We start from the raw sequence: 11,450 nt of genomic DNA on the forward strand, positions 1-11,450 counted from the left end.
CAACACCAGAAACACTTGTGACATTACATACAGATGTTTCCTTTATTATCAATATTTTACAAGCAACTTAATAAAGGCAAAATTAAATATCACATTGTATTATGCGAGGCACCAACTTAAAATTACAGGATTTCCGTGTCCCAGTGACGTCAACAGTCCACAGAAAGCTGGAAGAAACAGATAGAAGAATGGTAGATTGTTTTATTTTGGATTAAAATAAGAGGCAGGGAATATCCATACCTACTGATTTATTTTGGTTTAAAATAAGAGGCAGGGAATATCCATACCTACTCTTTTATACTTTGTCGATGCCAAGCTCTTCAGGTGTGGAGATTCCAAGCTCGTCCAGGGTGGGCTGCAGCTCTTGAATGAGGTATGGGTAGATCTCTTTGTTAGGGCCAGCTTTGTCCTGGGAAAACAACCATTTAAGAGTAAGGCAACTGCTTTGACCAAAGGTATACAAGAGATTGTACTGGGAGTAAAAGGATTTGAGGAGCAGCAGCATTTATGGTATTGCCCGCTGCTGCCTAGAATCCTGTTTTGTTTAAAATGTGTCTCACTAATGCTTTGGGAAACTTGTTATAATGGTCAAACATCTCCAATACATCACCTCGTTAGACTTAAAGGTGTAGTTTTTTTCCCTTAAAATAACATTCAAAATTATTTTGATGGTACACTGCCTTGGAATAGGCAGAATGTTGCCTCTTTCGTTCACACCCCTCCCCCCGAATGCTTCTTGAAATAATTGGTTTGGTGTAGCGGGCCGCTATTTTTGCAGGAAAAAATCTGAAACGCTTTATGGCATTACGTGACACACCAACTTCCCCTGGCTATTGCTATAATAATAGCGCAACTTCTCAAATAATAATGATAATACATTTTATTTGTAGTGCGCTTTACATTCAGAGAAATCTCAAAGTGCATAGGTAATACAATAATAAAAATATACAATAATAATACAATAATAATAACTAAAATAAAAAAATAAAAAAGATAGATGAAAGATGACATGGGAGAACGGTCAACAGAAAGCTTTTGTGAAGAGGTGGGTTTTAAGGTCTTTCTTGAAAGTATGCACAGACTGAGGTTCCCTGAGGTGGTCAGGGAGGGCGTTCCACAGCCTGGGAGCAGCAGTGCCGAAGGCTCGCATCCCTATGGTGTTAAGCTTGAACCCAGGAGGTTCGAGGAGGTTGGCAGTGGAGGAGCGGAGGGTGTGTGAGGCGGTCTGAGGGGTGAGGAGTTCCTTGAGGTAGGGGGGGGGCATTTCCGTATATGCACTGGTGGGTGAGGAGGGAAACCTTGAATTCAACTCTGAGTGAGATGGGGAGCCAGTGGAGTGACTTTAGGATGGGGGTGATGTGGTCATATTTGCGCACCCTCATCAGGATCCTAGCAGCGCTGTTCTTGATGTACTGGAGTTTCTGTAGGCTACTACTAGGGATCCCGATGAGTGCATTGCAATAGTCCAGCCTGGCGGAGGCATAAAAGTGAATGGAGGCGAATGGCCGGCTGTGTTTGGGTGGCCCGTGGACCCGTCCCTTACTTCGGCTCTGCTCCACCCTTCCACCGAGTTTCGTGAAAATCGGTCCACAGCAGTTTTTGTGTAATCATGCTAACAAAGGCACGCACGCCACCTAAAACAACCTCTCGCTCTGCGTGGTCGTGGAGGTTAATACTATTAAAGAGAGACATTTTTCTCACCTTGACAGCCTCCAAAATACGAATAGCACTCGCCAAGTCATTTAACCTTCGACAGGCGTGCAGAGCTGCGGAAAGGATCTTTGGTTCAGGTACCAGGTCGTACCCGATCAGTGTGTTCATCCCTGGAAAACAATGCAAGTTTGTTAGATAACTCAACACAGATTCCTCTTCAACAATGAAGAATATGCCTGTCTAAAAAGTTGACAAGGAATTCCATAACACGTGTGCACATTATTTTACTGCACACCTGGACAGATCAGTCCTAATCATTATTCCCACAATAAACGTAAATAGTAGGTAAACATCATGGTTGATTTTCCCGAAAAACGTCTAAGAAGCACTTGTGCCATCTTTCACCAACTGACCCGAAACAGACCTGAAGAGAACAAGCTTCAAGTCCAACAATGTTTTGAGGAAACTTGTCTCTGGTCATGTTCATGCTCACCTTTTCTCAGTTCCCATGCATCGATGTCTGGTTTATTGAAATAGGTGACCCAGCGGGCATCAAACTCCTCATCTGTCTCCGTCTGCCCATGCGAGTAACACCTTGAGGCCAGAGGGGCTGCAGGATAACATAGAAAACAGATAAATGAATCATGAATAATTGATTGAGAGACAATACAGTGCCGCAAAGACTTCAAGAGACACATGTTGGCACATATTGCTGTCTGGTAAACTTGGAAAGGTTGCTGGCTAGGGTGGATTCCAGCTGGCTCTTTGCCAGTGTACTTGCATGATCCACGTACACGTAGCTAGCCTGGTGACATGACATTTTCTAATAACTGGTCTACAGGAAACCGTGCAACCAAATGAGCTGTAATGTTAGTAGACTGCTGACAAATAGGTCAATAGAACAACCATAACCTAATGTTAATAGCGAAGGTTAGCTAATCAGCAATAATGCTTGCTTAAGTTTAACGTTAGCTTAGCAAACGTGACCGGCAGTATGGGTTTCTGGCTACCATACACATGAATGTTAGCCAGCAAGGACATTTGAAGATCTGTTGGACAAGCCAGGACCAGCGTGTTCATATATTGCTGCTGAGCATGTTTGCTTTCTAACTACAGTAGGCCTACTGTACATCTAATCAGTTATCATCTCATCTGACGCGACGGGCCAATCAAGTGACCCTAGCATTAGCTACATATTAACACGTTAGCCGGCTAGCTAGCGAGCTAATGTTAAGTGGGTCATTGCAAGGACACTGCTCAAGTCCATAGGAATACTAGCCAAGACAGGCCGTCATCAAAAAAACTTAGTATACAAGGTCTATCTAGGCCCATTTCGAAACACCTGGTAACGAATAATTACTATTTTCCATAATCCATCGAAATATGCTAACGTTAATCTAGCTAAACCAATATCTAGCTAACTGTTAGCGAGTAGCTCAGCTATCTGCCGACACTGATTTCCGCTCAAACTTCGACACGAACCACGTGTTTGGTAATGAAATAAAATTAAAAACCTATACTAAAATTGTCAAATACCTTGAAACCGGGGTTGTACACGCGTTAAACTCCGGGCTCCGGAGACTGAGAGTCGGACGGCGGCTCTGAACATGATGGGAGAAAAGCAGCTCCTGAACCAAGCTGATCTAGCTCATCTAGCTAGCACTAGCATTTGGATGCGTCTGGCGACCACACGTTCATCATGGCGCTTATCTGCGCATGCGTGAAGCCTGGAACGTTACATTTTTATAGGCAATGATGAAATGCTTATAGATCCACAGTTTCACAGTACTTATTTAGAAGTAAATAAATCAAGAAAATCACAGAAATACAGAAAACAACATGTGATTATATATATATATATATATATATATATATATATATATATATATATATATACTACTACTACTACAACTAGGCCTACTGAACTCCTAACAGTTCCAAAAACCAAGACCAAGAGACACTGAGAGGCAGCTTTCAGTTTCTATGCCCCCAACCTCTGGAACACCTTGCCAGAGAACCTAAGAAGGGCTGAAATTATAGATATTTTTCAGCAAGATCTTAAAACCTACCTATTCAATCACGCCTATAATCACTAGCCAGGACCTAGTGACACAGAGAGGCAGCCTCCAGCATGCTAGTGAATCTTTCGTGTACATCCTTGGTGTAACCTATATCTTTTTATGCTGTGTGTATATCTAGATGTGTGTTGCTTAGCGACTGGCATTGTTTGATGAATATGTGTGTTGCTTATGTGGCTCTGCATGCTGCTAACCCTGTTCTGCCTCTCTTCTCCCTAGTGTCTCTCCCTCTTATACTCTAACCAGGTCCTGTGGAAGCCCCCCTGTCTCCCTGTGTCCGGTAGAAATCCCCCTCACTGCTGTAAAGACCCAGTGCGGCTACTAACCCTGTCTTTCTCTCTCCTCCCTAGTGTCTCCCCCTCTTGTACTACACCCAGGTCCCGGGAAGTCCTCACCTCCCCTTTTCCTGGTCTAGGTCCTCCTAAGGTCCCCATGGCTCCCAAAGAGGCCTCTTGCCACCCACGTGTCCAGCTCCATCCCTCTACGTGTCGCCAGCTGTCCCTAACAGGTCATCAACCCCACCCCGCTTCTCGTTTCCCCACTTCTGCTTAGCGGCTTTGCCTAGTTTACTCTATATTCTTTAGGAGTCTGCTAAGTGCTTATTGTGCCTTATGTGATACACTTAAATATTCTATTATGGAGGCAACATCTCTGTAACTATAGCTACTGATAGTCATGTCTCTCGTATGTAAGTATGTAGCCCATGTTTAGTGCCCTGTAAATGTTCCTAGCCAATAGACTTAAACATTTTCCAGGAGTTTGCTCGATCGTCTCGTTGAGAGGTCAGGGAACCCCTGGGTGAACTGTTTTGTATGCCCAACCCCCCATTGCTCTCTGTTAAGCGCATTGTGTTGCCAATGTGTATGAAATGCACTATTTTATCTCTCCGTCTTTTTGTGCAGTCGTTATTGCAAATAAAAAAATTATTAATTCACCTACTGTATTACATTACAGTCATTTAGTAAACACTTTTGTCCAAAGAAACTTACAATAATTGTATTAGACATAAAACCACAGTCATAAACTGTAATCAATGGTGATAACATGAATACATTTATTACATTTGATCATCACATCATTATACAATGTAAGTCACTTTGTAATTTTCTAGCATTTTGAACCTATCAACCTAAAAATGAATTGTCACTCCTCACAGTTATTCAATTACTTAGAGCGGAGCCTGATGTAAGCGGTCTTCCCGACAGGCTCTCTTTGCATCAGGTGGCTGCTTGTGCTGTGAGCAGGAAGTGTGAAGGGTCCTCTGTCCAGCCAGGGGAGCTAGTGCTTCTTCCCTGTCTTCCGACAGCGCCGCCAGGGGTTGAGGGGGCTGGTACCCCGGTTCAGCAGGATCCAGAGGGTCTTTAGAGAGCAGGATGCCGATGGCAGGTACAGTTCTATGCACAGTCACCCTGGGCCCGCCAGACTCCACACCTTCCCGTACCTCACTCATCACCTTGTAGTAGAGCTTAGACAGCTGGTGTAGCCCACCCAGTTTACGTTTCAGGATCTCGGCACAGGTGACGGTCTTCGTGAGCCCCCGGCCTGACCCCGTGAAGACCACCTGTCTCGATCCCCTCACGCGACCCACGTCCACTCCATCAGCCTGCATGCGAGCGGCGGCAAATCCCAACAGGTTTCTGATCTTGCTTCCTTCTTTAACACGCATCTCAAGCACTCCTCGGTCCAGTCCCGGGATCGGGCAAGGAGATTCCTCTGTGCCCGTGACCCTTCTGAAGCCACTCTGTTCCAGTGGCGGAGCAGAAAGGCAGGGTGTTAGTGCCGCGACTGGCGAGGCAGATGGGAGGAGATCCGTACTGTCAAAACTACATGCAGTGCTGCATGTGATAGTGTCTATTTTTCCTATGATGGCTTTGGGCAGGGACATGTCTGTTCTTTAAACTGAGAGGAATTCTAAACGCACAAACCAGCTCAACAGTTTTCCAGTAAGGATGATTTAATCTTCAGGACGGAAGGTATCAAGCTCTTCACTTGAAAACTGGAACTTTGGGCGTTCTGACTCTGTTGGTCACGCTATGTGTTGTTTCAGTGCAGTTAGCGACCAGGTTGAGAAGCACTCTGCGTGACGTTTCCAAATGAGTTCATAGGCATATTTTACAGTTCAATTGAGCAGCAAAGTGTAGCCTAGATTGTCAACATAATTAAATTTCACCTTTGTCTTCAAAACTCTTCAAAATCGTCCGCATACCCTAAGTTCTCCTTAATCCTTTAATGAAAACCTTCATTAAGTTTGAATGGATCAGCTTTTCAAATGATCTGTAGAATCAATTTTTGTTGTTTCCAGAGTGATGATTAGAATATTCTCTTATCTAACACTGTAAGAGAGAGGTCCTATTAGGTGAACATTGAGGACAGCTGCTGCCAACCAAACACATGAAGCCCAGAGCTCTCTTAAAGGTACAAAACAATATTATACATTGGTTAACATGCACACATCAGCATACAGAGAGAGTATTTGTGTATGTTGACTCTTTAACAGTTTTGTGTGTGTGCGTGTGTGTGTGTGGTTAAACATCCAGGTGAAAAGCCTCTAACGAGGCATGAGTAAAATAGATTGAAATTAGGTTGAAAAAAGGCAGCTGCTCCTTTTGCATTCAAGTTACAGTTCATCTTCCTAGTGAGCCAGATGCTTTCTGAATGAATGCTGATTGGAGGATGAGCACTGAGCTGAACGCTAATTGGAGGATGAGCACTGGAATGAATGCTGATTGGAGGATGAGCACTGAGATGAATGCCGATTGGAGGATGAGCACTGAGATGAGGCAGCTGTGGGTCTCAGATGGAGTCAGTACACAGTTGTAATGCTGCATTTCCACCTCACAGAATATGCACTGGCAGTCAGTCAGTCAGTCAGTCAGTCAGTCAATCAATCAGTTAGTCCATCAATCAACCAATCAATCAATCAACCGATCAGTTAGCCAGTCAATCAATAAATCAGTTAGGCAGTCAATCAATCAGTTAGTCAGTCAAACAGTCAGTCAGTCAGTCAGCCAGTCTCAGTCAGCTACTTAGTCAGTCAGTCAGCCATCCTTACATGTATAATGAGCGCAGGGGTGCAGTCCCTATAGGAGAGCAGTATAGAATGAGCAGAAAGTGATGATACACAAATGTGCGTGTTGCAACAAACAAACATGCATAAACACACACAAACCGACTCTTCTTTAGGTTCATGAATCCATGAAAGATAAATGCCAAGTGGATGACCTAATTGTATATAACACCCCCTTGTGGAGATTGGCCACACTCCACTATGGAGCACTGCATGGTTCACATATTGCACATTCACATTGTATGTGAGACAGCTGTGATGTAGATCTCCACCTTGTGGCAAATCACTGGAATGGTTCAGCTAAGGGAGGACAATCTGAAGTACGGAAACCACCACTGTCTCAATAGTCCAATATAGGGCCAAACAATTTCTCAGAATGTCTAATCCTGATTTAAGTGTCAACATTTGGTCCCGCTTGAATTCGTATGTAACTTTTGTTTTGAGATGTGCCAGACAGATCTTTTTAGAATGACATCATGAAACAATGTCATCAATATTGATCCCACAATATCATTACATTACATTACATTACAGTCATTTAGCTGACACTTTTATCCAAAGCAACTTACAATAATTGTATTTAACGTAGGAAAAGCCATGCATTGCAATGTACTTTACTTGCCAGAAATCACAAGGACCTTTCTAGCATCTCCTTTCTAAAACAAGTGACTAAGAGCACAATCTAGTGCTGAAAGCAAAGTGCAGGAAACTAGCAAACTAAAAATACAACAGGTACTTAAGAGTGAGGATAGTGGTAGTACTTCTTGAAGAGATGAGTTTTGAGACTGCGGCGAAAGATGGGCAGCGACTGCTTTCCTGATCAGTGGGCAGTTCGTTCCACCACTGCGGGGCCAGGACAAGAGCCATGACCATGTTGATCGACCCCAGGGGCCTCAGAGTGACGGGGCAACCAGTCGCCCCGAAGTACCAGAGCGTAGCGGTAGGAGGGGCTGTAGGGTTTGACCATGGCCTGGAGGTAGGAGGGGGTTGTTCCTTTCATTTGGTTGTAATATTGTTTTTCTTTTTCTTTTAAATAGGAAAACGTGGGAGCAGAGGGAAAGGAAGCAGCATTTTTCTGATCTGGATATATCGCCCTGGAATGGCCAGGTGGTCCCTCCCATCCTGTCTCAGGTCTGTGCCCCTTAAATCCACGGAGGCTCCTGATGTACTGTACATATCCATGACAAAGATGCGTCCTCTCAGCCTTGCCCAGTCCCGGTCACGTGTATAACCCTGCCTGGATCTGGACGTCCTGGGTGTCGATGTTGGCGTTGCCCACCTGGACGTGACGTCGTTCTCGTACCTGGCAGAGAAAAATGATGCTCGCGGTGTGAGTGAGCAATGGATTGCATCTGATGGTGTTGTAATCACTGTAGGTGGCCTACAAAACTAGATTGCTTCAGCCCGGAAATCTCTGCTACTCCATACTCACATAAAGAAGAATTGTGTGCATGTGTGGTCAGGTGTCGGACACACCATTGTGTTCCCATGTTTTTGAAGGTGCTTTGATGTTATGAGTGAGGAAACATGAAAAAAAACACATGCTGCTTATATGATATACAGTATAGCATGCAAACTCAGATCCCTCATCTATACAGAGAATGTTAATATCATATAATATGAAATGTTCTGGAGTGAAATCTATTTACCCTCACAAAGTGCTATGCAGTTCAAATTCCAGCTTTGGAGAAACCTGTCCTGTATGAAACACAAATTCAGAGTTACTATGAGATGACAGCTATAGTACAATATAATTCTTTATGCAACTGTGCTATGTCCAAATATTTTATAACACTGTACCTGTTATGCTGTGTTCATACGGTTACGTTTTATAATTTCTTCTTTGGAGGGCATTTGATGTTGTCCTTCACCCATCCCTGAGCATATAGAAGAAAAATATACATTAAAGGAGTAGTAAAGGGAAAATGCATGTTTAGCCCTGTTTTAAGGTTACTTATGATCATATACAATGGTTCAGATCAAAACGTTGATAAAACTAGCACTTTTGAGAAAGTCTGATAATTGTTCTACCACCGTTTAGATCATACAATGGATGCGGGTGGGCACCGTGAAAAATCTTTCAAAAAAATGTTAAACTCTCGATTTCAAAGACAAGAAGCTCACCGAGGGGGTAATTGGTGTCCGTTGGTGTTCTGACATCAAATGCGCCGCAAAGTATGAATCCTGTAGGGTTTTATTGATCATTTTATGAAATCCATTGACTTGTATTGAAGCGACCGTTGTAGATGTGTAGATCAATCTGCAGAGGGGATTCAGGAAGCGGAACTACTTCAAGGCATTGTGGGAGATCGGAATCAGTTCAAGCGGAAGTTTACACATGAACTAAATAGTTCTATGCTAAATATTTAAAAAAGCCTTTCCAGATGAACTAGAATCTTACTTTATGGCGAATTATATGTCAGAACGCCAACTAACACCTTGGTGAGTTTCTTGTCTTTGAAATTGAGAGTTTAACATGTTTTTGAATGATTTTTCACAGTGCCCACCCACATCCATTGTATGAGCAAAACGGTGGTAGAGCAATTATCAGACTTTCTCAAAAGTGCTAGTTTTGTCAATGTTTTGATCTGAACCATTGTATATGATCATAAGTAACCTTAAAACAGGGCTAAACATGCATGTTCCCTTTACTACTCCTTTAACGTTTTCATTTTAGTCATTTAGTGGGTGCTTTTATCCAAACGACATACAGTAACTACGAGTAAGTGAACCGACCCAGTCAGAGACAAAGGAATTCACAATAATTTGCAATCAGATCAATTCAACAGAAAAAGGGAATGCAAGCCAGAACTAACTGTTATTGGTTGAAGCCAGAGCAGCTGGGACCAATCAGAAACATTCAGTGCTGACAGTATAAAGAATAAGCTTTGGTATTAATAGCTGAATATCCAAAAGATATATGCTAAAGATGGAACCCAAGTAGATGCCCTTCCCATGAGCAGGTCCATGCAGCTTGTGAAGATGAGAATGATGGTCATCAATTGCTATTTTACGTTTAACAATGTGTTCATTTGTTTATATTTGTTTATACATTTATATTGATTGCAACAAACCTGTAGCTTTCTGTAGGAGGCACTGAGCAGTCTATTTCTCATCATGGAGAGACTGTTTTCTATGTGGGAACCACCCACTGAAAGTAACCAAGACAAATTAATATGGAGCTTGCTGTATTGTGTGTGTGTGTGTGTGTGTGTGTGTGTGTGTGTGTGTGTGTGTGTGTGCTTGCAAACTGTTTTTTTGCTTCCCTCTGGGATATGTGGGGGGGAGCAATTGTCATTTGTCAAACTCCAGAGATTTGACGTAGGGTAAGGTTAAAAGATGGTGCTATTGCGCAAGGACTCGACGGCAGCCCTGCACATGGCCACCAGCAGGTCCACCACCTCTGCTCTGGTGGTGACCTCCTCTGCAGCTGCCAACATCACTCCCATAGTGCAGAAGAAGACACACGGCTCCCTGGTGCAGACTGCTGGCTGTGCATACATTCTCTCTCTCTCCCTCTCTCTCTGTCCTCCCACACAGCAGAGGATGTAGGCCTACTTCCTGAAGCAGCCAAAGAAATTCTGACTCCCAAACAAACTGATGGTGCTCTTCTACACCTCCATCATCGAGTCCATCCTCACCTCCTCCATCATCATTTGGCACTCCGCCGCTACAGCCAAAGACGGGGCCAAACTGCAGTGTGTCATCCGAGCCGCCAAGAAGGGGATCGGCTCAACGAGGCTGGTGACCCCCTCTGACCCCTGCCCCCGTCCCACCCCGGACCCCGCCACTGTTGAGAGACACTTGCACATTACCACTGAATTTACTGCACATCTCATGCCACACACACCATATACTGTACACATACTCACATACACATTACACTTCACACACTCACTGTATACACACTGACCACACCACACTTTGAATATTTACCTCTGCCCTAGTGACAGCGCAGGGGGTCACGGGTGCCCCAAACATGGCCGGCCATTCACCACCATTCATTTTTTGGACCAGGATTAAAACTAAAACCACCAAACCAATTTTCATGAAACCCGGTGGAGGGGTGTAGCATGAGCCAACTTAGAACTCAATAAATTGCACTGGCAACTAGAAATGGTGAGCACAGTGGGTGATTTGTGGCAAAATTTAATACACACATTGAAAAACAACATATGTAACAACAAATCCAATACAAAAATGCTGTATTGTACCCTATTGTATTTTGAGGTGTGTTCTGTATTTCTATGAGTGTTTTTCGAGATGTGTGCCAAAACCTCACATTGAAATATGTTATCTCTGGATCTTGTTTGAATCTCTCAGCTGCTAGTCTCACGGATTGAAACCTAACATGAAACTCAGCTAGGCTGTTCTCTGGGCCTTGGATCATCACTGTTCCATATGTAGTCTGTTCTCCTCATCCATCTCCACAAAGATCGGTGTGCCTCTGCTGATTCCCCCTTTTCTTGTCTTTGGTAGGCCAACACATAGGGCAGTTTGCCAGGCAGTGGAATACTGTGTGTAGGACAGAGGACTGCACATTACCCTTCTCTCCATGGGTCCACTATAATCAGATTCAAATAATGCTCCTGCTTTGGCCTGACTTGATATGCCTTAGGTCTCCGTTATGACATCAGAAATTCAGAGCTTTG

The 11,450-nt window shown here is 43.7% G+C and overlaps 2 protein-coding genes across 3 annotated transcripts; both read right to left on the bottom strand.

The window, feature by feature from the left end:
• Positions 1 to 3,326, bottom strand: cox5aa (cytochrome c oxidase subunit 5Aa). Of its 2 annotated transcripts, none has more exons than XM_084452422.1 (5): positions 3,190 to 3,326; positions 2,147 to 2,263; positions 1,702 to 1,823; positions 288 to 409; positions 1 to 167 (listed from the first exon to the last, which is right to left on the bottom strand). In XM_084452422.1, the coding sequence occupies exons 1-4, from the start codon at positions 3,260 to 3,262 to the stop codon at positions 296 to 298; spliced, it is 426 nt and encodes a 141-aa protein (XP_084308548.1). In that variant the 5' UTR covers positions 3,263 to 3,326; the 3' UTR covers positions 1 to 167; positions 288 to 295. The 2 variants fall into 2 exon arrangements, with proteins under 2 accessions (XP_084308548.1, XP_084308547.1); XM_084452421.1 differs by having other exon boundaries at positions 2 to 167; positions 292 to 409.
• Positions 3,327 to 4,899: 1,573 nt separating this feature from the next.
• Positions 4,900 to 7,798, bottom strand: LOC311320601 (ribonuclease P protein subunit p25-like protein; the record flags this gene model as incomplete). The annotated part of the gene is made up of 2 exons (XM_084452388.1): positions 4,900 to 5,472; positions 7,727 to 7,798. The coding sequence occupies 2 exons, from the start codon at positions 7,796 to 7,798 to the stop codon at positions 4,900 to 4,902; spliced, it is 645 nt and encodes a 214-aa protein (XP_084308514.1).
• Between the last annotated feature and the right edge of the window lie 3,652 nt (positions 7,799 to 11,450).

Source organism: Borostomias antarcticus (genome assembly GCF_949987555.1).
Source record: "Borostomias antarcticus genome assembly, chromosome: 18".
NCBI classification, from domain to species: Eukaryota; Metazoa; Chordata; class Actinopteri; order Stomiiformes; family Stomiidae; genus Borostomias; species Borostomias antarcticus.

What these genes read in the sequence shown, in the direction of transcription:
- cox5aa (XM_084452422.1), bottom strand. Translation starts at nt 3,262, where the DNA reads ATGTTCAGAGCCGCCGTCCGACTCTCAGTCTCCGGAGCCCGGAGTTTA. An exon ending in TGTACAACCCCGGTTTCAAG is followed by an intron (nt 2,264 to 3,189) that starts GTATTTGACAAT and finishes GTTATCCTGCAG; the next exon opens with CCCCTCTGGCCTCAAGGTGT. An exon ending in TGCATGGGAACTGAGAAAAG is followed by an intron (nt 1,824 to 2,146) that starts GTGAGCATGAAC and finishes ATTGTTTTCCAG; the next exon opens with GGATGAACACACTGATCGGG.